Source organism: Apis cerana, linkage group LG14 (assembly GCF_029169275.1).
Source record: "Apis cerana isolate GH-2021 linkage group LG14, AcerK_1.0, whole genome shotgun sequence".
Lineage (NCBI taxonomy): Eukaryota > Metazoa > Arthropoda > Insecta > Hymenoptera > Apidae > Apis > Apis cerana.
The window spans coordinates 5,375,329-5,402,049 of NC_083865.1; the positions used below are offsets into that span (position 1 = coordinate 5,375,329).

General features: G+C 34.7%; 1 protein-coding gene across 3 annotated transcripts in view; it reads left to right on the plus strand.

Annotated features, from left to right (window-relative positions):
* LOC107992927 (uncharacterized) overlaps nt 1-26,721 on the plus strand; it is a 190,395-nt gene that overhangs the window by 60,659 nt on the left and 103,015 nt on the right. For all 3 annotated transcript variants that reach the window (XM_062084199.1, XM_062084198.1, XM_062084200.1), the window contains exon 4: nt 4,416-4,530. In XM_062084199.1, coding sequence (XP_061940183.1) covers nt 4,416-4,530 — 115 coding nt within the window. The remainder of the gene's footprint in view (nt 1-4,415; nt 4,531-26,721) is intronic.

Below are 26,721 nucleotides of genomic sequence, written 5' to 3' on the forward strand. Positions count from 1 at the left end.
CTGCTATCAAAACATCATAAAAAGAGGAGGAAACAAAATCTTCAAGAACCATAAAAAAAAGAAAAGAAAGAAAGAAAGAAGAAAAATAATCGCGAGAAAAAACTATACACCCTTGTACCATTCTCCTCCGATTTTCCGGTGAGAAACCTCCTAGCAAAACGAGGCGTAGTATTCTCGAGCGAAAAAGCTCGAGAGGGAGGAAGAGGGACAGGAATTTTTTTTCATAATTTGCAAGCACCCTCGGTTTATGCAGGATAGCTTCACGGCTCTGTTCTCGCCTCATTAACTGCGAATCAGCGGAACATAATACCGAGTCGACAGAGAGAGAGAGAGAGAGAGAGAGAGAGAGAGAGAGAGAGAGAGAGAGAGAGAGAGAAAGAGAGAGAGAGAGAAAAAAAGAAGCTTTTCAAGGGGGGATGGACAGGACGAGGGAGGATGAGGAGGAGGATGGAAAAAGAAGAGGACGGGACAAGCGTGAGACAGAGAGGAGCGAAAGAGGAGAATTTTCGGGACACGGAGTTATCAGGTGTGAGGGGCTTGGAGGAGGTAATAGCCTGTGAAGGGGAGGGCGCGGCCGCGTAGATTGTAAAATCGATGAGGTTCTTTCGAGTGGCGCGAGCCAGGTTCATCGGGTTTCTTTCGAGGCCATCGAAATCGAGGGATCGCTTCGTTTTTTCGCCAGCCAGGCTTAAAACACGACAAATTTCCTCGTGCAACCGATCTTCTCGTCTATTTGGAAGAAAGCGATTCGAGGGGAAGTTGTTTCGCGCGTGCTGTAGAACGAGAGATGTCTACGGATGGAAATAAACTCGGTTTAAAAACTGATCAAATTTAGATCGGGGATGTTGATCGTTTCTGTGTCGATCGAGCAGTTAATATAATATATTTTTGGGTTACAGGAAGTTGTACGAATGGAGTTGAATATGCGTGAATCGTATTTTTTTTGTACTGAATAAAGAATTAATTGGTCGATCGAAATGCATTCTACGATTATTGATGGATATTCACAGGAGAGGAATTTTTTTTTTAAAAAGCTTAAGACAATTTGAAATAATGATCAGGAAGATTTATGCTGCAGGTTATTCTACAGAGAAATATTATAATTCACTTTTTTAAAATTTACGGATTTACTATGTAATTGATTTCCTTCTTTTTTCTTTTCCAGTCAATCTTTCGACTCCTTCACCGTTTCTCAAATTATATATGTGAAATATCCGAGAAGATTAAATATCTAAGAATCATTAAGTAAGAAAAATTGCATTTTCTCGGAGTATCATTGCGTTAAATTGGTGTTTCAAAGGTGTACCAATTTTTTCCCTTTCAGTTTAACGTTCGTCAAGATAAATGTTTGCCCGGGATAAATGATGAATTTCGAAAGAAAAATAATGGACGGTACGGATCGGTTTCAAGCACGATGCACGAAATAATTAAAAGTTTCAATCCGTTCGAGTGTACAGTCGATGAATCCTTTCAGATTTATCGCGATTTAATCCGATGCAGCTGCTCGCTGTTCCTTCGTTGTCGCAGCTTTTGTTTCCCTTTTTCTCCTTTCTTTTTTTTCTCTCCCTCTCTCTTTCTTTCTCTCCCTCCCTCGTTATTTCATCGTGCTTCACGTAAAACCAGGTGAACAATTCATAACGAGATTCTCGTAATGATAATTACGAAGTCGATGCCAGTGAGACGAAATTCATTCTCGCGTAATGGATTACTATCGTTAAGTACTTTTCATCTAGATTTACGTAAAACTTCTCCCTCGTTGAATTGTGTTGTAGGCACTTTTCAGATTAATGGAATCCAGAAAAGGTTATAAAAGTTATAGCTTTGAGTAATTTACATTTAAAGATACTTTTAACTGAATAAAAAAAGAAAAAGGGAAAAAGTAAGATTCGATTTCATCGTGAAAGAATTTATTTCATTCTTGTTGTAATAATTATCTCTTCTGTACATAATCCTTTATTAACAACGAGACACTTAAACAATGCGTGAAACGATGATACAGTTGCATTATTCCGAGTTATCGTTTTTCTCCTTCTTCCTTGTTTCAGTAGTTATTTAGTTGGAGCGAAAGTGGTTTTTGTACTTTTCATTATCATTGTTGGATCTCATATTGAATCGAGTTTGAAATTGGAACGTCAAGGAATATTTTTTACGTTTATTTAAAAAAAAAAGAAATTAATTTGATCCTTTTAAACAATTTGCATATTTTTATTCCTCCTCATCAATTCGAAAGAAGAAAGAAAATTAAGAATAAATTGTTTTCAATTTATCGCTTTATTTGTTTCGAAACGTCACGATTTGGTGAAAATTTCACGGATGAAATGTCACAAATGAATAAAATTCATTTCGTTTCAAGTTCGGCACGTTTCCTCATCGGTAACTCTTGTCGCTCCATTCGAAGACTAAAAAAGAACTCGAATGAATTGTTTAATTTTATTATCAAAGAAAGAAATGCCACGCTTTGATGAAAATTTATTCATCACTCCATCAATCAACATCTCATCCCTTCCTCATCGTCAATGGCTCTTTTCATCGCAGAATATATAAAAAAAAGAAGAAAGAAGGAAAGAAAGAAATGCTTTAATTTTATTATTAAAGGAAGGAACGTCACGCTTCTATAAAAATTTATATATCGAAAGTTTAAAAAATTTATGCGCAAAGAGTATTCATTTCGTAAAAGTATTAAATCAAAACCTATCCTTCTTCCTCATCGATATCTTTTTGCGTTGCATTCACTTCCACGAATCCCCATTTGGGAATTTAAGAAGAAGAGGCTTTGCAAGAGAATCCTTGTCCCTCTCTCCGTACCTTCTATCCGTATTCTATCCGAATTGTTTCTGAATTTCGAATTTTCAAGTTGAACCATCACACAATCCTCCGCATTTCGCGAAGGAAAAATAAAATGGAACTTTTTATCCCCGCGGAATTACATCTCGTTTCGTCGAGAAACAATTCCAGATTAATGCCACACGATTCCCATCAATGAAAACACAACATCGATGTACAAATTAAAGAAAATTCCACAACAGCCGATGACATCGTTGTTAAATTTCGAAAAAAACATGGATTGAAATTTTAGTATCCGCTTTCACTTTTTCGTCAAAGGGCGAAGCGTCAAAGCTGTTCGGCTCTGCGCGAACATTGCCCGTGCACGTTGATCGATTCGCCAGAAATCGAAATTCGAATCGATCGATCGACAATGGAATCGAGAATCGGCGCATGATGGCGCGCAACACCGTGGTTATAATAAATTTACCCTCGATACTCGTCCATGCAGAGAAAGGATACGAGATATTCATATTTATTTATGAGGAATGTACGCGACCCTATTGATTTTTCGACGTTAACGCCGCCACCTCGTTATTCGAGCGCGCCCCCTTTCAGCTTTTCACGCGATTCCACCGACGAACAAAGCGGGCCTAGCCGGCAAAAGTCCAAAATGCGTGATGATCAATTTCATGGCCGCGGACCATGATTCAAATACGAAATTAGCGAGTGGTGGGGAGGATTTTTGCACGTCGAAGTGATAAAAATAAATAAATAAATGAATTTTGATTCTTTGTATAAATAATGGAAATATCGAGACTTGTTCTCGTATCGAGACTTTTATAATCGAGACTTGTTGAACGAATGATCGTGTCAGAAGATTGTATTAAAAGAAGTTTGGTTATGATTGACTTGTGCTACTTGTGATTATGATACATGATTGTATAAGATTTGAGTATAATGTGTTTTATATTCCTTTAAAAGTTCTTTTTCTAGGTTATCTTAGTCCAGTTACCAGTCAATCATCAATCCAGATTAATTTTTTGATCGTATCTATGTTTCTTGTGTGAAAAAAGTTCTTTATTTATACTTTCTTACTATTTGTTTTTTTTATTATTGATTTATATTCATTGATCTATAGTCTATAGTCTGAATTTACTTCTCTATTTTAAGATTCTTTACTTTTAGATTGGATAGAATTTTAATTATTTTTCATATATTTTTCTCGATATAAAAATAATTTAATCCCGGTTTTATAAAAGATTATGGATAATTTCGTTCGATTTTTAAACAAATTCGATGCGAAATTTTAGTGGAGAACAAATAACGATGGAAAATTCATTTCAATATTTGTTAAAATAAATTCCAGGTATCGTGAAGTTATGGATTATTGGAACAAAGTTCCAATTTCAATCATCTTTCGTATCTATATTTTTGAATATCAATTAAAATATATATATTGTTACGATTATTTATACGTTATAAATCATCGGAGAATGATGAATACAAATTTTTCTTTTTTCAAAGCTGCATCAATACCAAGATGGATAACCAGTTGAAAAAATCGCGACGGTGGTCTTTTTAATCGCGTTGTAAAAAATAAATTTGTGACAACAAATTTATTGACAAATTTGAAATATTTTCTATTTCAGAATTTTCTACACCTCCCTGTACTTACGTGAGATACAGCAGCCTGGAGGATGTAAGACCGCAGGAATTAGGGTTTCATCAACTGGAGTTCACCCCCATCGTCGTTTCGAAAATAAGGTAAGAGTTGATTGACCTATGACACGCATGCAATATTAATTCACCGTAAACAGGTCTATTATAAAACCCTTTTTTACACTGCATGATGCATTTTTTATCGGAATTGAATAACCCTTTTGTTACTGGAATAATGACGATGCTTTCTGAAACACGTTTAATGGAAAATCTATTTTAAAAGAGGGCGAGTTCTTTGTAGATGAAACTTATTGGAAAATGATTGTTCTACATTTTATTTACACGTGTATGAGAGACTTAATAATAGTATTTTTTTTTCCTTTTTTTTTTATATCTTATATATATAAATGTAGAACACGAAGTAACAATGTATGTAATAATATAATTGAAAAATAAGCTTTACAGAGTTTTTCAAAGTGATTATTATGCAGAAAAGAAGAGGCGTTGTAAAAAAAATAGAGTAATTTAGAGTATGAAAAATGAGATGGATTTAATTAAATGTAAATTAAAAGAGGTATTTAATTAAAGAGCGCGTGTTGAGTCTCTGTGATTAGATGGTAGCGCGAATTCGAAATTCGCGTGTCTGGGTGTTCATTGTATTCACGTCACGGATTTTCGTTCTTTGTAGTTTCTTTAATCCCGTAATTACTCAACTGCTGCGAACAAATTACGTGGCGTGTCGTTATTACAGCGTTTAATTAAATGATAATCGACATTAGAGCTGTGTTGTAATTAAATTGAGGGTAAAGAATTATTTATAGGAGTAGAGAGAAATTTCTGTTCAATTCGAATTGTAAGAAAAATCAGTACCAATTTATATTACCGTTCGCAAAATTATTCTACAATTTCGAGACGTTATTTTTTTCCTTTTTTCTTTTTAAAGTCTGTCAAGTTAAAAAATTCCCGAAAACATTTCATCCCCTTTTCGCGAAAATTCCATCAACGAGACCGACGAAAAATCAGCGAAATGTGGTTATTCACGATAAAAGTAACGAACGGCAGAAACAGGAAAAAAATTCCCTCGATATCATTTATATCTCCTTTCTCAAATAATTCCATAATTCCAATCCACATTACTACTTTTTTTTTTTTTTGCATTTTCAATCCTTCGAAACCAACTCTTTTAAATTTAAAATTGCCAATCCTCTTTTCAGAGAAATCCCTATATGATTATTCACATCACAAATAGGAAACAAAAAAAAAAAGAAATACCTTTCAATATCATTTACATCTCCATTCTCAAATAATTCCATGATTTCAATCCACATTATCCTTTTTTTTTATTCATCCTCATCCCTTCAAATCCTTGGTTTGTTAAAAAATTCCTCCCCTCCCCAAAATATTTCAATATCATCCACAAAAGATTTCCTCCCTTTTCACAAAAATCCCATTGACGAAACATTAAAAATCTATAAAATATCGTGCAATCATTTATTCGTTTTATGAAAATAATCCGTAATACCATCAGAATAGGAATTAAAAAATAGAAAAAAAAAATTTCGATATTACATTTCTCACCCTTTCGAAACCAAATACCCCTCGTCAAATTTAAAATTTCCAATCTTTTTCGAGGAAATGTTATAAAAAAAAAAAAAAAAGAAACAAATCAATCGATTATTCACGACGAAGGTAACCACCCATCAGTTCCGTGAACATGAATTAAACGCGAACATCGGTTTAACGCGATAATTAATTCGAAATCAGCAGAACCAGCCGGAGATTAACAGACAGTCGAGCCCGGCTTTCAGTTGTCTCGCTCTAGTTACCCATCACGCACCCCTGTCGCCGCCCCGTATCGTGTAGTTGGTGCAGATAAACGCGAATACTTCATAAGCTCGTAATCCTGAAACAAAACGGCGGCCAAGAACAAAAGGGATCCCTGCCACCCCCTTCCCCTTCGGATACGCGTTGGCAACAAGCGTCGAGGATCGATGTCTTTCTTCGCCCCTTCTTTCTTCTTCTCCTTCATTCTCGGCCTGTTTAAAGTAAGTCTTAACCGAGTCTGGTTATTAAAAGTCGCTTCTTGCCGACGATCGAATATCCGCTGCCAACTTTGGATTCTTTTGTTTGCCAAGTTGAATGGATGCGAGCGATTAATGATTCAAGCGGGGGTAGGGGTGGATGAAGATACCGTACCAAGTCTCAGACCGATTCCATGTGGCCACGAGTCGATAGAATTAGAATTTGTTCGAGGATAATATATAATAAGGAATTTGAATTTGTCAAATTGGAGGGTGCAGAATTCCTTTTTTCTTTGTCGAGAGTATTTTAGACACAATCCGCGTCTGTGAATTTTTTCAAACTGATTCTGTGAATTCAGATTCGATATATATTATATTATATTATATTATTTCATTTTTTAGATAGCTCGAAAGAAAAAAGAATATAAAAATATTTTCTCATGGATCTACTAAACTTTTAAAATCTTTGCCAACATTTTGCAAAAACAAGAAAAGAGAGAGAGAGAGAGAGCAAATTTACATGAAATAGTATACAGGGTGGAAAAAAGCGAGAGATGTTAAATTATTTGTTGTGTGTATCCACGTTTTCGACTAAAGAAAAATAAATATACCAGCTTTACCTCTTTTATTTAGGTTATCGACGATCGTCTACTGTTACCTCTGCCGCATCCACGGCCACTATTTGCGGTTGATATTTACTTTAGACGTTACTAAAAAATACATCGGGATCGGGGAAAAAATTCACGGTTCAGACGCGAGTAAAATTCTCTCTCTCTCTGAAGAGCAGCTGAACCAATTTCGGCGACATCCGACCAAAAATCCGCGGCGAATATTACATACCGTAAATCATTATCAGAAAACACGATCAGCTTTTCGAATCGTGGGTACATTGTCCACTGTGTTGTCGCTAGCAAAAATAGAATCTCGTTGGAAATCCTATTTTCTCGAATCGGGTTGGACGTCAAGCGCCATTGGTGTTCGAAGCGAAATTGTATTAGAGAGGCATGAAAATAATGCTCTGGTTCCAGGCTTATTTCGAAGCTTTTTACAATATTTTGTAATTTATTCTTTTCTTTTCTTTCTTTCTTTCTCTTTTTTGTATTACGTATGCATGGAATATGCGATGATCCTGAAAAATTGAATTAAAGAGGATTTGGTACATCGCATATATTTCCAAGTGAATTTTCCATAGAAAGGAATTCGTGTAGTTTTTTAAACGAAATATACAGTCTCATTTATAATAGCGTACTTAAGGAGTTATGCTCTAAATCCTTTTTTAAGCTGAAGTTCTTTTATACTTTTATTCTTTCTTTACTCGGATTTATTGAACCACCAATCGAGGAAGTTATATAATTAATTTGGGTCTTAGTTTGTGTTTTATGCGTTTTCCATATCTATTCTGTACGTTTCGTTCTTGAAATTGTGATAATATATATTTTAACAATTCGTAAAATTCTTGCAGGATCAGTTTCCTTTCTTTCGATCGATCAAATCGTGTATCGTTCGATAAATATTACTCGAAAAGAATTATTTTTCCTCTGCATAGTTGAGTTAAATTCACCCAGGTCGAAGTTATTACATCCCATTAACGTCTCGATCGTGGCAACGCTTACAACTCCATAAAGTCTTGGCAAGCATCGCCGATGATACATCTTGTAATCTCTTTTCCTCGAGGAATAACGGAGTCCCTCTCGCGGCCGCAGGCCATAATCTATTTCTCCGCTGCATTTCTGCGCCACTATCCTCCCTTCCTCTTTTTCCTTTTCTCCTCTCCCTTCCCCGTCTGCCTGGCCGTGTTCATTTCTCAACTTCTTCCTCGCCGCGTCTTTATCCTCTCGAGGGAGGTTTATCCTCGTTAGGGTGGAAAACTAGGAAAGTGGTGGCAAGCAAAACAGTGGTTGCGTTCTTGAAGAGTAGCTAGCTTTTCAGATCGCTTAGAAATATAGCTACAGTTTGTTCAGCCGTTTATTTTGTCAACTTCGATCGTTTTAACTGTTGTACTTCAACGAGAACAACGAGAGTATAATTGGATAAGTCTCTTGGAAATAGATAATTAAATTTTCTGTGATACAAGTCGAAGAAATTTTTGAGCATGATCATAGATTGGTTATTATTCTTATTTTACATTGTTTGGAAATTTATTTAACTTAATAAATTCGACTCGAAAATCTTTCTTCCGTGCTTAAATTTTCATTTTAATTTTCCTTATGAAAATAATTTAAACAACGTAAAATAATTTCCTTTCGTTAAACTCAACATCTCAAAATCAGTTTCTAATCGTATACCAATAACACGTCGTGAAAGAAAATCGTTATTAAAGAACAAAAGAATTTCTACGTATTTTTAATCCAAGTGGCCCATCAACCCTCAGCTTCTTCTTTCTTTGTGGTCTACAAGTCGAGAAGTTTTCGAGGCTTTGCAAACACCCCTCTCCTCCTCTACTCGAGGATCAAGCGCGATTTTCGGCCACCGAAGATTGGAAATCGCACTGGCCGTTATTTCACCCCCTGGAATGGCCCCAACCTCCATTGTGCACGAAACCCTGGAACGAAAGCTGGCTTCTCCTCGTCTCTCCTGCGTCAGAAGATCGTGCTTTCCCCTCTCCCCTTCCTCCTTTTTGGAACTAGGGAATTTTCTGGGTCGAATGAACACCGGATATTACCAGCTCGACCAAACCGAAGATACTTTTCTTGTCGGCCGTATTTCGTTTTTGTTACGCGGCGGCTGACCGATGGAAATCTGAAACGGATTTAACAGGGCAGGTTCTTGAATTTATCTGGAATTCATGCTCGAGCGCGATATCTACAGGCTCAGTTTTCTGATTGAGCGATCGTGATAGATTTTTGGAGGTGGAGGGGGAAAAAAAGAAAGGGTGGAATTGATATTGGCTCGTGGAATATTTTTCCTAGGGAATCGAAGATGAAATCGAATAGAAAATAGGCGGATTATCGATTGTGAGAAAATTTATAAATATTCAGCTTTTTCTTTTTAATTAAATCCTTATCTTTTTTTGGATTTGATTATTGAATTTAGAATTTTCGAGAAAAGTCAAACCAGAGATTGACCATTTGCACGACGAGTAGAAAAAAGTTGGTAATAATTTAAAAGCAATTAAATTTATATTTTTTAAAATTTTCAGATAAAAATTTCATTTTCGTTCTATGCTCGACGCGTCTTGATGAATAATTCGATAGAACGCATTTCCCTTCCCTCCTTCTCTTTCCAATAATTGATCGATTACTGATTCGTCGTAAGAGATTCGCGATATTTTCACGCTGTCGGCGACACTTTGCACACAAGAATATTCGATCGTAGCCCCGCTTGTTATTACAAGTCTCGCTAAGAGCTTGCGCCCAGCTATAAATTACTTTTCCAACGAGACGAAGTCGACCACAGACCCGTCAATAATTCATCGCGGACCCGCTTCCACCGAAAATCCTTTCGCGTGGACATATAGGGGAAGGCCTGTATGTTACACCAGAAAAATATTTAATTTACCGAAAAACTCGGGGAAATATTACCAACTGGAAATTTTTATCACGGATTTTTATAAATCTTTCCGCGAAACTTGCGTCGAGATATATAAGAGGTTGTGTTCCAGATTTTAATTTATCTTAATAATTTCTACATGTTTTTAATATACCTTGATAATAGATATATAAAATAATTTTCTTGCAAAAATCTTGCGCTCGATTACTTCAATTAATTATATTACACAATATTTTGCATACAAATATTTAAATTAAAAAATGGAAGATTCTTTCCACGCGAAATAAAACCAAAATTTTGTGAAAACGTGAAATTTAGATTTAAAAATCGAAAGCAAAGTAATTCGAAATTCGTTCGAAGAAAATGAATCCTTCTTAATTCTCCTATATTAAACGAAGAGATGAACACTTATGAACGCTTTTAACGCGATTACAAATCGTTGAAGAGTTAAGGATAAGTTTTGCTGGTCGGAATAGCACATAGTCTTCGTGTAGCGAAGCCACATATTTCAGAGTCAGTCTCATTTACCTTTTCGCCGATCTCCTCGCTCCCTCTCTATTTTTCCCTCCTTCCTTTTAATCATTCTTTGCACAACCTACATGTACAGATGAGCGTGTACACGAGGCGGATGTTGTGTTTCAATGTTTTACAAAACGTTTCGTTGTTCCCTCGTTGCAAACGTTTTTTTAAATATTCGTTATTTGCACGCTTCACAGCGCGCTTTACATTTTGCAATTTTTATATATCCTTGTTTATTATATCGCGAAATGTTTCATTTTTGCCGGTAATCATATTATAGGTCTGTTGAATTGCGTTTTAAAAGCTGTCTTATTTATTTTTACGCTTATAACTCTCGCTATATATTATTCGAGAAATTTTTAAATTCTCGATTTCGGGTCTGGATTTAATCGTTAAATTGTACAGATGAAATTAATAAAGCGTGGTAATTTTATTACGTCGTTTAATAAAATTACAAAATTCAGTCCATATTTTTTTTTATCCGTAACTTTCAGAAAAATTTATGACCAGCAGCTGTGCATGGATTGATATATTAAAAAATACATGTGAAAGTAACGGTCATGGACGATATTTTTATCATATTAAAACCATAAATAATTAGAAATATTTAGACATTTCAATTTAAATGTCACAACATCCTTCATAACAGTATAACAGTGTACCATAAAACAAAATAAATTTATGGTTCAATATGTGAAAATAAATAAAAGAAATTCCTCCAACTGTACAATTTCTATTGAAGTTTTTATCGAATCGAGAATATCAAAAAGGAAGAATTTTTCGCGATATTCAAACGCGTCACGATGATGTGGAACGCCGATGTTGAAACACGGTTGATCGACGTGGAACGATTTGAGAAATTGTCTAAGATTCTCCTCGGGAAGAAGGAGTGTAACATGCAAACTTCGATCTGATTCGATCGTCAAACGAAATGTTGACAATTTTGAATCGTGTCACCTGTTGCGCCGATGCGATGCATCTCCTCGGATGCGATATTAAAATGCAAACAGTCAAGAACGTTTTAAATCGACGCAGTCGTTGAAAAAAAAGGATTGGATTGTACGAGATACGAGATACTGCTGATCGTGTTCTTCACAAGATGCTTAAGAAATTGTGAAATTTTTGGAAAATTTTTAATTCTCGAAGATCGACGCATATAAATTATGGTTGAAGTATTTTTTAAATAATAATATCTTATATCGGTTTCAAACAATTTTGAAGTGAAGCAAGAATTCGACGAATTTTATTTTTTTTTAAATAAACAGTATATAAATTCTTTTTGCGTGTATCATTTCGAAATATGCAGGATCCGCGTGTGGTTTATTCGATTTTAAAAATTGTATGATATTTTTTGTACGATTTTTCTTCATTAAACAATTTTATTTGTTTACAATCACTGAAAGATATAAGATTTAACATACAATTATAGTTTTACAGTTGGTAGATGCGAATCAATCGGAAATGGGGATGATATATATTTATTTGATTACTTGCTTTTTAGTTTAAAGAGCATTCTCAATTGTCGATCGATTCTTATTTTTACAAAAATTAAATAATCTTTTTCTAAAAAATTATAATTAATACTTAATTAAATAATTTCACTAAAAAAATATATATATTTTCGAGTATTTTATTCATAAAAATGAATATTAAAATACGAAATGAATAATATGATTAAAAAAATAAACTCAAAATAAAATATGAAAATATGAATTTTCCTTTCTTTTTTATTTTTTTCCTTTTTTAGATTCAATTCAATATCCAATAAAATAAAAATACCATTCTCTCGTAAATGATTTTCAAATAATTTTCGAACAATAGAACAACGTGCAAAAAAAAGAGAAAAAATATGATCAATCTCATAAATTCGTCATAATACAAATTTTATTGTCATATCGAACGAATCTTCTCGCTCCTCCTCCTCTTCCCATCAATTTTTCGACTTTTTCCGCTTCAACACACCCTCTTCCGTACACCATACACCTCGATAACCCCACTTAACAACTTTCCAACAGCGATTCGTCTTTATTACGGATCTCTCGTTTCGACGAGGCTCTCTCGTAGTTTATTGAGCAGAGCCATACACGGGGAAAGAAAGTCTCTCCCTTTCTCTCTCTCTCTCTCTCTCTCCTCGTTCATCCATTCTACGAGTCGGCCATGCCGCATCCGACCGGCAAGATAAGATTTCCACGAAATTTATCGAGGACTACGCCCGCCGCTCTAACGTACTCATTTTCGCTGGCGCAGTCGCTACCTTATCGGTTTTCGGAGGAAACTTGGAAGATTCATCGACGCGCCTCCACGCGTGGAGGTGAGAGAAGCTTAGGAAAGGAGGGGAAAAAATCGGGTGTCTCTCGTGGACCACGAAGAGGCGTAAGACTTTGCTCGACGGATCCTATCCCCTTGGACGCGATTTATCAGACGCCTGGATTTTGGCTGGCTTCGAATCCTGCGGGCCATCCTCTCCTCCACATTTGTTTCGTCGGGGACCGTTGGTTAAATAATAAAGGGTTGCTCGGTTCGGCCGAACGAATGGTGCACAGAGTGGAAATTGTTGGACAGGATGCGGGGTGGACTTGTGGATTTGTGGAGAATGAGAACGTAAGGGAGGGTTTCTTTCTCTCGGTTAAGTTTGCGGCTTTTCCTTGGGATCGCTTGTAAATTCTGGGCATCTTAATTATTCAGCATAGAGAATTTCCACCTGTCTCGTTGCTCCTTTGCACGATTAATTGCATGAATTTTTTTAATCGTGAAATTGTTACGAGGGGAATATAAGTTGGTGGATAATAAGTTAGAGGATCGTGGCTGGTTTCGATTCGAGGTGAATGGTTTGTCTGTCGTTGCGGTTGATTTCGTAATTGTTTATTCTCCGAGGAAATATTATCTCGAAGTTGTACCTTTTGAATCAGAATCGCGAAATTAGAATTGCAAAATTGAAAACGTAAATAGGTTTAAAAGAATTTTTTTTAAACGTGTATCGTCGCGTAAAACGACGAATGAATCGATATTATATATACTCTTTCCAAACCAATCTCTCTTTTATCGCCATTTTTATATCCGCTGTAAATTGTCTATCACACAATTTCCGCACAAATCCGAATAACCTCAACAAATTTTATCTCCAATTTGCACGAATGTAATCTCTCTAAAGTGATGTGGATAGAAAAGTTACGGAGGAGGGGAAAAATAAAAAAATAAAAAAAGAAAGAGGGAAAAAGAAGAAAAATAATTCAAAGCGACATTTGTCCGTATAAATTTCCCACGGATTTCATTCAAAGCATCCGCTGAATTACGAAAGGAATGAAACGTCGGTCGGGCAGGAATCCGATAAACTTCGTTCACGCGATACACATATGCAATTTCGTATTTGCAATCCAGTCGAGGCGTCACGCTACCCGAAATCGATTTCCGCTCGATTCATCTAACGGTTACGTATATTTTTCCCTCCTGTCTCCTGCTCCTGCTTCTTCCACTGTTTCCTCCTCCTCCCCGCCGCGCCGCTCACCCACCCTCCGTTTCACGTCAGATGACAGCCAATTTTTATTCCAGTGATTGCATTTGCAATTCCCATGAGAGAGAGAGAGAGAAAGAGACGTTTCTGCTCTCGCGCCACCTCCTTACACAATTCTCTCGAATACCTTTTCACCCCTTCGAACGAGGAATACCTTTCAATACCTCGATGTATCCAGCTGCAGTTCTCTTGTCTGTTTTTTTTTTTTTTTTCTAATGGAGAAATGGAAAGAAAACTGAAGAGTATGAAATTTTACGGGATACCTTCAATCCTTTCTTTTTTTTTGCATTCCAGGCAATTTCGAAGGGTTCTTTAAGTGTTTGAACGGCACAAATGGCTTCGGGGATGGATGAAGGATTATACGTGATTATATATTGCGTTGTTTATTGTACGTTTTATGTTCGAAAGCTAATTTCTTCATCTGTAGATGAAGAAAATATCGTATCGTTAAAAGAATTATTATGAAAACAATTGGATACGATAATTTAGAATACTTGGAAATTTTTAGTAATAACGAAAAAAGAAAAAAGAAACAGAAACTTGAAATTGGTCAATTTAATAGTAATTCTATCGCTAATTTTATTAGCCAAGCTTGTTCATTTATTACAATTATGATTATAATTATTCGTATTCATAATTTATTTCGTAATCTTCCATAATCTTCTCAATCGTCATAACAGGTATTTTTCGAAAATAGCCATTTCCTCTCGAATCTTTTTAAGACTCGTTTCATCCTCGCTTCTCGTATTGTGAACAGACTTTATCGAAGGAACAGGCTCGAATTTATTCCACGCTGTTTATTATTATTACGGCTAATTATTCTACCGAGAAAACACCGGCCTGGCAGACTTATTTAGCATCAATTTTCCGCAACATCCAACGTGTCCAAGCCGCGGGAAAGAAGCCGGTGGAAAATTTCAGCGAGAAAAGAGAGGGGGTGTAGCTTTTGAAAACGTAATTCCAATTCCTTAAGAAGCAATTAATTCCGTCTCCCAGCGGGGGAGATAAAGAAGAAGAGGAGAGGAGGGGACGGCCATTTAAATTGAGTGGCTTCCTTCGAAATTAGATCAGGGAGAATGTTCGTTGTCCCGTTTATTTGCGGCCAACCGGTCTCCCGCTTTTGATATAAAATTTGCGAGGAGGGCAATTCGAGAGAATTGCCACGCCACGAGCAAATAAATTGAACGAGGACATATGGACGGATCTGATTGTGATTTTGGATACGATGGATGATGTTTGATCGTGTCAATATATGCGAGACGTTTTATCGTTTTTGATGGTATGTTGAATAATTTTTGTTGAATAATACAGCAATTAAGAATGTATTAATAATTAAGGAACATCGAAGAGGATGCAAATTATTCTTTATTCGAAAAAAATAATTTCAAATGGAATATATATACCTATTTTTTCAATGGGAAGATAGTTTAATGTAAGTAATTTTTTTTTTTAAGAATTCTTGCAAAGAAATAATTTTATTTCCAGACATATTTCTCTCTTTCGATATTCTTCAGAACTTTGATTCAATTATTTCTCGAAATATGAAACATTTTAAATATATTTTTATTAGACAACAAGATTTTTTCCCGTGATATCTTATGCAATATACAAAATAAACGAGAACGTTACAAAATCAAATCAAATAGATACCAGTACCATTGCGATTGCTCGTAAATATACGTAAATAATTTCCATTTACAAAAAAACAAAAAAAAAATTCCAACACAAAATCAACAAGTTCGAAAACGCATGCGAACCAATATTCGAGGGAAAAACGTTTTAAAAAAGTTAAAAAAAAGAAAAGAATTTTTATATTCTGGAAATCGATGTGAGATTTTATAGCTATTACCACAAACTTTCCTCTCCCCTTCCCCATTCAAAGAAAAAAAGGTTCGCGAAAAAAGTTCGGTCTTCGACGAGTCCTCCAGTTGTTGCAATACTTTAAATGTCTCGTTGGAAGAATCTACCAGCGTCTTTAATGGAAATTGGAAAACTTTCGTCATTGCCCATTATCCCTCTTCAAGCCATTCAAGGGAATAATTACGACTTCACACTTCAACCAGAAATAATTTTGAATCGGAGCAATGCCCATTCCAACGGGGAAGAAAAAAAAAACGAAGATCAATCGAAGGTAGAGACGCATTCGCAACTTTTTCGTCGAGAAATCTTACCCTGGGAACTTTCATTCCCCGCCAAACGGGGACATTTCCTTGATAATAATAAAAAAAAAAAAATGAAAAAGAGAGAGAAGTTGCCATCTCTCTCGACTGTCGTTCAACTTCCAACTCCTCGAAACGAAAAACGACGAATCCCCGGGTAACCGTAGCAACCGAACTACGTGGCACTTGTATCTTCGACCGATTCCATTGGCATGTTTCGGGAAGAGCGATCCTCGACTACTCGTTCGGGCTTAACCCAATTCCTCCGTTAGAAAGTAGAACTCGACTCGATCGTTTCCTCGGCCAGACGAGGACCCATCGATAATGATTTTTACCCAGCCGGGGGAGGGAAATCACGAGAGGATAGAAGTGCGCCAGAACTCGAAAATTTCGAGTTCGATGCTAGAAAGTATCTCGTGACACAAATGTCAGGATTCTTGAAAACTTTGAGAACACGAATCCAACGGTTTTGGGGCGAACTTTCTCATTGAATAGATAAATACAAATACATTTCCTTGAATATCGAGATATTCGACATTCGATATTCGTATCTTTTACAATTTGCCGAACTTTAGAAGATACTCGATTACCATTCTATCACTATACTTCTCAAAATCTCAAGAACTATTTATCTTCGAATTCTTACACCCCTCAGAAGCTAACGAGAAAGAGAAAGAAAGAGGAGGACGCGTGGCGAGAAATGACGGTTGTTTGGAGGGGGTGCTAAATTGCGGAGACACAAAAGGGGGTGGGAGAGAAATGGAACGACGAGCTGCCAGACGCAGGGACACGGTTTATTTCAGCGTTCCGCATCGTTAGGGCTGCTCACGTTTCGACGCACACCACCACCACCACCTCGTAGCGAGCCATCACGAATTACGCGCGAGCCGTCCTCGTTGTACGCCAGGAGGAGAATGTACGCGACGCCGGTATTGCCGATGTTCCCTTGAATGGGCTGATACAAAGGGATCCGCCATATGGCGTGTAGCCGACTGGATACGCGCAACCGCCCTATTCGTGTATCGTCCGCCGGCCATCGGTGATAACTCAGTTATTGGGCGGAGGGAAAGAGGGAGAGAGAGAGAATATTCCTCGAGCTGAGCGAAAATTTTGTCGGATGTTTTCGCGTCTCTATTATATTTATCGGATGCGATGTTTTAACAAATGTTTCGTTGGAAAGAGAAAAGAAAGGATCTGGTTATTATATTTGGCGAAGGTGGAAAGAGAACGGTATGGAAAGTATGTATTTATGTGTATTTAGATAAGATGAGGAAGATGTAGATATTTGTATAGATAAAATTGGAAATTGATTGGATGGGTAGTATGATAAGATGAAGGAAAGGCTGATTGAGCGAAGCTGGTTTTTGTAAATTATCTTTGACTGATTAATATTTACTATTGCCTTCTTGGATCAATTTAATGTAAATTAGACTTGAATTATTTTCTGTTTGAGGATAGAACAGACAAAAAATGTTGAGAGGAATATTGGCTGAGTTAAAAGAGTCTATATTTCTATCTTTTTGAATAAATGATATTATCAGTAGTTAATTGTCCTGTTTGCCAATGCATAATAATGTTGTAAAATTGAGTTTTGGCCATTTTGGAGTACAAGGAGTTATGGACACAATAGAGTCACATTATATGCAATTGGATGGAGGAGTTATGAGTTGTGTATGTATGTGCATGTACGTGTATAAATTATACCTATCCTACACATAATTTATTCCATTATAACGATTCTCTAGGGGCAGAGATAAGAGTGACAGAATTCGATATATGTATATATATATAGTTTGAATGCTGGTTTTGTGAGAAGACTTGGTTGTCGATTCTTTGAATGGACGAGAGTTAGGGAGTTCATTGTGTTTCAAGTACTACAGTGAAATGTACGGTCTCATAGGATGTCAGTAAGCTTCGAACAAAGGTTGAATGTATCAATGGAAGAAATATTTTATCAGATTATTTTATTATTTTATTCTGGAAACAGAAATTCGAAACAGGAAAATATTTTTGAGAAGTAAAATTTAAAAGTTTTTTAAAGATATTGTTTAAACTTGTGAAAAAAAAAAGAAACTAATTTGCACTAAAGAAAAAAAATAATTTAAACATGTTCTTAACGATTTAAATAAATTTTATTGAACTATTTAGAAATATTAATTAATGGAAGAAGACATTACATAACCTAATTAATCGATACGCTTTAACCATATAGAGATCTTATTCCCTCGTTTTCGTTCATTATATGCAAAGGATTCTTTTTGTTTTTATTGTGGTTCAATGTGGAAATTTACTTATTCGAAAGGTGTATCATATAATTATCAATACATCGAAATTTACTCTGTGCATTACGATTCCATTTCACTTTCAAAATATTCTTTACTAGGGAATGAAGAGGAATCGAGAAATAATAATTTAAAAAAAAAATAAACAAAAATTTTTAAAAATAATTTTTCTACAATTTTTATTTCATCATATTTTTCAATTGTTAATTGTCTGGTCAGAAGAAACATTTAAGAGAGTTTGGTCTTCGAGTTCAATTGAGTTTGACGAACTTCCGTCTCGAAAACTTAATCACGAGTTGGACTCAAATGTCTGGAAGAAGTGTCAGATCTTAGAATACCTAGGAATCGAGCAATCAGCCGCATACTAATGTGATTGTCGTTCAGAACATTTGGGACAGCTATAAATTGACGCTCGAAAGTCTGCCATTTACGACACTTCGTGAATTCTGAAAGTCGAGAAGCGTAACGACCCCGCAAACAAATCTTTTATATCCTTCTTTAATGCATTAAAGTGAAAGAAATCTAATCTAAAGTAATGGTAATTTATTATAATTTTTTCTCTTATCCATAAAGATTGATTAAATACGAATTATTAATTTTCATACCAACATTTCCATTAATCGATCGAGATATTATTTTTCTTATTCCTTCAAAACTTGTACATAGTTTATAGAATAATTTAAAATTTGATCGATGTTTCCGTAGAAAGTGGAATTGGAATGGACGACGCGTAACAGCTTTGATAAAGTTTATCCAATCGCTGGACAGAGAGAGTTCTCTGTGAGGAAGTAGGACCAGACTCAAATTGCAGCTAACTGGAAAATTTATCGAAAGGTTTCCATTTTAATTGCCACCTGTCACAAATTATCGATTCACCACGTTATCAGGAATAACTAAAACTGTCATCATATCGATAACTAAACCATTTTAAAATGTTGGATTAATCGAACAATTTCGTAAAAAATTTTTTTTATTATTATTACGTGCATTGAGAAGATTCTGCCAGTTCGAAAATTATACAAAAATATATATCGCATTTAATGCGTTTTATTTAAATTTCCCTATAAAATTTTTTAGAAAATATAATTAAAGTAATAATACGGTGTGTAAGAAATTATAAGTTTGAAGAGTTAACAAAGCGGTTAAATTAAACTGAATAACTCGTTTCAAAATGTTGAAAGTGTTGCGAGCGGAAAGTTAACAAGAAGATTAACTTATTCGCACATCTCCACTTCCCGCGCTTATTTGTTTTCAGTTGAAACAGTCCTCAAGCGGGCGCAAGTAGAAACTTCCAACTTTGGTCAGAAACAGCGACCGAGAAACACTTTTGCTTCTGGTGTGTTTCTCTTTCTATTTACCAAGTAAATACAAAGATTCTTGGTATAAATTATCTTATTAATCCCCAATTGACACGATACATAATAAATTACGTGCTATTTTTTTACACAAATATCAACAATATAATAATTTTACTTATTTTTAAAAATCTCAACAATATTTCCTCTAATTTTTCTTTCTAAATTTTAGATCGATAACCTACGTTTAAAAACTTTCATCGTATCAAATCATTTTAATTTATTACCATTGTCGAAAGGAAATTCGAATTTGTTATATCTTCCATCTGAATATTAATAATTTTTACAATAACGAAGCACTTTTTTTACAATTAAATTCGTCCCCCTGGTAATAAAGAGAAAATAAAAATATTTGTGACGGACTTAGATTTATGAACAAAGTTCTCTGTCAATGTCGAGGTGATGCGCGCACAGAGGCCAAGCGCAGGATATCGGTTGATCAAGATTAATGACGATATCTACGAAACCAAGTAATTTCAGCCATCGAGACAAGTTGATGTTCGCTGTGCACTCTTGTTCTGCTTACAGTACATTTATTCAACATTAGTGATACACGATTTAACTTTGCCCTGTCTCTCGTAATCTCTTCGGTTCCCTACCAAATTCACCCTTGTCACCATGATTCCCATACTTTTACGTGATTTATAACAATATCATCATCAACAAGAAGTTGTGACGTTGTGGCAGGTAGAGACGATGCTTCTAGAGATTTAGTTTTTATCCGAAGGATTTTGAAACAAAGATTTAAGAAATGTAAATTGAAGAGAAGAGAAAGAAGTAAAATTAATATATTATTATTATTCCTATTTGAAAATTAAATAAAATCATTTGTTTATCATTTTGTATTAGATATATATCATACAATTTAATTAATTTATTTTTAAAAAATTAATAATTTTTGCTGGAAATTCTCAATGATTCGTTCATAAAAATTCAATAAATAAATTATAATTGCGCATTCTATTTTTTTTTAAATAATTATAAATTATTTTCAATCACTGTGTTAAAATTTTTCACAGTGTGAAATAGATTATAACAATTTTGTCAATCGAATATCGTTTCTCATATTTTTTAAATGTTTGAATTTAAACTAGTTTCAACGCTAGATTTATTATATTTGCTCTCGTGTGATAATATTTGGAAAATAGTAGCTGCACAGAGTACAGTTTTACTGCATTAACTGTTGTGACAGAAGTTTTATTGGATTTTTTATTTATTTATATATTTATTTTTTTTCGTGCAATGCGTTCCATTATAATTGTGGTAAATTTGTTATATTAAAAACGAGCAACAGAATTTGTGAATTTTACGAGAAATATATTTTCCATAAAAGGATGCATGGACAAGAAAAAGGGAAAAAAAAAAGGAAAATATATGTTTTATATTATCCAAGTTGATATCTTTTTATTTTTATTTATCGATTGTTTATTTTATAGATATTTGAAAAGTATTTATCTTTCATTATATTTCTCTATAATAGAAAACAAATTCCAAATATTTCATTTCATATACTTTTATACAATTTCGAATCAATTTTTCAATTTTTCAATCGTCGAATTCATCGAATCTTCGACTAATTTAAAATTTAAAAGCTGAAAAATATTAACTAATATTAAATAATTTTATTCGTATCGATAGAATTTTTCTCAAGCGATAAAATTCTAATTTATTAAATTTGTGAATTCTTAAAATATGTTAAATAGTGATAAACAAATGAACGAAATGATCGTTTTCTAAAGTAGATCTCAAAGATATAATAAAAGTTTGGAAAATCTATTATCTTTTTCTTTCTTTTCTCAAGTCGAGAGAAAATGTTATTTTTAATAGATTCGAAAAATAATTAAATATTATCTATTATAGGAAGAGTGTCAAAGTATTTAAAATCGTCTACAACGGAGAAACGTCTTGAAAGTTTCGAGGGTGCTGAAACTTAGTTGCCGAACGTCTCTCGGGATCTTAATACCGCGTAAAATGATTATGTTGTCGCGAAAGTATGCGAGAGGGGACGATAATAATAATTAATACTTTAATAGTTCACCACAGAGAGTTACCTCTTAATTCCTACAATGTCTCGAAACATTTAAAATGTTCGAAACTTGGAGTGCTCTTAAAACTTCAATTCAATTTTAAAACGGTAATACGTAAAAGTGATTTATATTTTATTGAAATTTTCTTTCAGGAAAGTCTTGGTAATCTTGTTTTGTGCCTTGTAACGAGGTTGCGAAGTGCTATTTTTAATTGCTTATAATGAAAATTTGACGCGAAAATTGTCTGTTTTCATTTATCTTAATATAACTAAGATACTAGATAAGTAAAAGTAATTTCTACAATATTAAAAGTATAATAAGTTTCATCTTTTTTTATTTTTATTTCCATTCTAAAAATACAATATATAATAAAATCTATAATAAAATCTTTCTTATTAATTGTAAAGGAAAAGAAAAAAAACAATGAATTATTTTATTTTTGTAACTTTCATTGACTCCAAAAATTTTACAGGTTTTAAAAAGATAATTTACTCAAACTCTTCGAAAAATCATTATATATATATAGCATCCTCATGGCTTCCTCATGGCATCCTCAAGAAAAAGATGAATCTGATTTTCAATTATCCAATAAATTGTCAGATTAAGTAGCCACGATTGAAACATAGTGGACTCCGTATGGGGCGTTTTGTGGGATAAGTTGCCAAAGACCAAGAGTCATCCCCTAACTTCTTGTCATAGAAAGTTGGTTGAATACAAGCTGCGGAACCGCCTGTTTCCTCGCCGCTTTCACGGCTTCATCAAAGTTTGTTACTCGATTTCTCCAGATCCGAGCTTTAGATAGGGAAGTTAAAAGCTGTTAGCAGGTCGGGAGTAATCGAGAATTCGTGTAAATTCCACGCGCCGGACTAATTATCACGGTGATAATGGCCGCCGTTTCCATCCGCCTCCCCCTCTGCCAAATGATTTGTCCACGTTCCAATCCCTGAGTTATTGTCGCGCGCATTGGAAAATTTTCACAACCCTTACGATTCGTTTCAATTAGCTTGACGTAACATGGAGGAGGGGATGAAGGATGGGGTTGCATTAGGGCGAGCTTTGTACGGCCTCGAATTAGGGGTGACTGAGATGTCGATTGCTGGAAATTTAATTGATTTAATTAAGTGCGTTTGTTGCGATGCTTTTCTTTTTTTCTTTTAATTAATTTTCTATAGAAATTATTTAATGAAACACAAATTGAGAGAAATGAGACTCCTTTTATCTCGTAATTGAATTATTTTTATAAAATAATATTTAGATTTTGGTGAGAGATTTTAGAAAAGAATATTCTATCCTATTGAATTAAGTAATTTTTAATCTTTCATTTCTTCGTTTATCAAGATTTATTGTAATGTTAGAAAATCAAGATACAATTAGAAAATTAAAAGTAATTTATTTAGTAGAGAAAATAATGTATAGGTAATATGATAGTTTTAATTAAAAATTCCTTTTTAGATTGAAAATTTAGAGTAAAAGAATAAAATTTTTTATTATTTCATTATAAATTTTCTCTTATTAAATATAGAAATTAATGTTTAAATTGAATCTCTATTATAAGCAGTACTTGCAACAACGTTCCATAATTTTTTCAGCAAATGTATCGTGTATCTAGTTATTCGTTATCGACACATTTTCTACGACCATAAGCCAGTATAATAAGATTGAATGTCTAAAATCGATTCACCTAAGCTCTTCCCGGTAATAATAATCACGAGAGAGCCCTCTGAACTTGAATTCCTAGTCGGTTCCCTAACTTCTCCAGGCTCGTCTAACTTTCTATCTCATTTACCACGAATCCGAGATGGCTCAATACCACAGACATATAGTTATTCGATATCCAAACTCCGACGTGGATCCAATCATTAAATACCGTATATTTACATTTTTCAATCCTATACACTTATATCGTCTTGTCTGCAAATATCTTATTACATTATTAAAAATATTTTTTGAACGAAGATCAATTGATAACAATTGCACTATAAAATTATAACTCAATATTTTCAATATTTTTAATTATACGATTGAGGATAGTTTTATTACAAAAGATTATAATTCAAAAAAAAAAAAATATGAAGAAAGGTCAATTTTTAATATAATATGAAAAAGTATCGTGACTTCGATATCTTAAATCTTACAACTGCAAGACTTGAAATGCACAATTTAAAAATTTGAGAACGAAGAAATGGAATACAACAAAATATAAAGCTGTGCAAGATATAGAAAGAAAAAAATTATATTCGAAAGAAAGCAATCAAAAACATTTTCATTTCTCAATCCTATACATAAACAAATTTGATTTAGGTCTATTTTGCAACGTCGTAAAGATTCAACCGAAAAAAATCAGAAAAGTGGAGTTGAAGGAATTGCAGAGACAAAGAAGGTAAACAAAGATATCAGGAAAATTTTCGTAGTAAAACGAGGATTAAAAGTAATCACGATTGAGATCAACGAGATCAAACACGAGAGAGTTTGGGGATAACCATTAGAAAAGTTTCGAAGTTCCCATCGAACCTACGCCTACGTCTGGAAATAATTGTTGCTGCTAGCTTCCGAGTATAGTTTCCGGTTAACTTAAATTCATCCCCGCAGTTGGAGCCGGGACCCCGTAACGTGAAACCTCGTTATGTAACATCAAACCATAATAGAGAATGAAATTTTATGTGGCTATTTATTACACATCCTCATAATCTCGCTGTGATCACGTTACATTTTATGATCGGTGTTATCGTAAAAGAAAAAGCAATAAGAAATTGATATCATGAACTTTATCTTTCCAAATTCGTGATCGATTTATTCATAAAATCATTATTCGTTTGAAAAAGGAAAAGAAAAAAAAATATTTGAAATCATTCATATGCATTTGACGTAAATCACAAAAATTGAAAAGAGGAATAACAATAATTTATGATTCTATTATCTTCTGGTATAAAAAATCTTTCTTGATACTTTGCTTCGTTTATTATTGTCTCGTGCAAAAATTATTATTCCTACAATTCGATGTCAACCTTCAAACTTTCGATAAATAATAATATATCCAATTATATTATAATTTTAATAAATAAAATAAGAGATAATAGAATCAATAAAAGAACGGACAGTTCAATTCAATCTCAATCGTTTGTTCTCTCCAGTTTGTTCGGGGAAGAGGGAGCAAGTTTCTCAAAACGAAATTGAACGATAAAATGATTGAAATCTTCGCATTTAACCACGGCCACGAGCGAGGATAAAAAGTAGGATGCGCGACGAATGCGGGGAACAAACATCGGCGGGGACAAAAAGCTCGGCTACGGTGGACTTTTGATTGCGACCAGAATTCTCCTGGGTTCAGTTTTCCATTAACTGTAAACCGCATTGTCCCGTGGCCTGGATGCTCGTGTTAAACGCAATAGAAACTTAATGGCGCCCGCAGCTATTAAAATGCAATCGGACCAATTGAAAGTTGCACTTTAGATCGATCCTCTGATTTAATGTGGCTCGTTCCGCTATCTACTATCTGTCGTTTAATGTTATTTCGATTATTTCGAAAGGAAATCAATGATTGAAGGAGAGAGAACGAATAAAATAACAGGATTTATCGTTGAACAAAAATATAGAATTACAATTCTTACAATTCGTATCAAAATTTCTGATAATTTATAAAACCACGGACTCCTTCTTTTACAATAAAAAGTGTCTCCTCAATTAATTAATTCATACGAGAAACAAATTAAAACTCGATAAATTCGAATCATTTTGGAGGACACGATAATTTTTTATTACTTAAAACATATTCTTGCTCGAAAAACGAAAATTCCCCTCTGCATAAAATAATTCCTACGTCGAAACTTGGTCACTCTATTGTCACGAAAGTTACCAAGAACGTTCCACCGCGTCGTTATTACCACGAAAACTCTTGTCGCAAAAACGGAGAGATCCAAGCATCCCAAATTAACCGAGAATTTCGCCGATCGATCTTGAACACCTTGACCAAGAGCGCCCAACTTTGCAACGCCATCGATCATTCGAAAAGCTTTGAAACCCCCTTCTAATTGCGCGAAACACGTTCACGCCACTTATCGATGCTCGCAAAACCGAGCACTCAATTTTCCAGCGCGAAAGTGGACACGTGGAAATCGTGGAATGATACGTGACGTTCTCCAAAGTGGAAAGGGTCTGCGAAGGCGAGCGGAAATCGGAGGGGTGCAGCGAGCGAGCGAGAGCGGAGATCGTGCCACGTTAATTGGGGAATCACGGCCAAATGAAATTGTCGTGAACGTTTGATCTAATTAGGCCGGGCCCTGGTGATGCGCCCGCGGCCCGCACAACCATAATTAAAGGGTAGACTCGAATTAGCCGCCCCCTCGACGGCGTCGCGTTCGATTTTCAACCGTTGCGAATTTTAGCCCACCCCGCCTCGCCACACCAGTATTTTAATTAAGACCGGCACGGATCGGATTATCCGTTAACGATAACCCTGGAAACAGAGATTTGTTTGTCCTTTGCTTGTTCTCTCAATTTTCCGTCGCGAGGCTGGTTACTCGATTTTTTGCTCGGCGATACTTGGAGAAAGGCGATTTCTGGATAAGGTGGAGAAAATTTGTAATTTGTGATATTCAAATTATTATTGAATTCTAATATATCGATACGTGATATAAACGGTTCGCGAATATCTGTGAAAATAAATGTCGTTTTGATACTGAAAATTCGATAATAGAGTTAGATAGTTTATAGGTTGTACAGAGAGACGATTCCTTCTTATTTTTTGCATTGGAAAATTTTAAGAACGAGGAAACGATATAATCTTTAGAGGAAAGATTATCTTAATCTTTGGCGAAACGAAGATAAAGATAAAAACAGTGTACGATTGAACGTTGAAAATCAAATTCGAACAGTGGAAACAAAGGGAATCGTACACAAATCACTGATTCGAAATCACTCCCGGGCTTTTATTTTC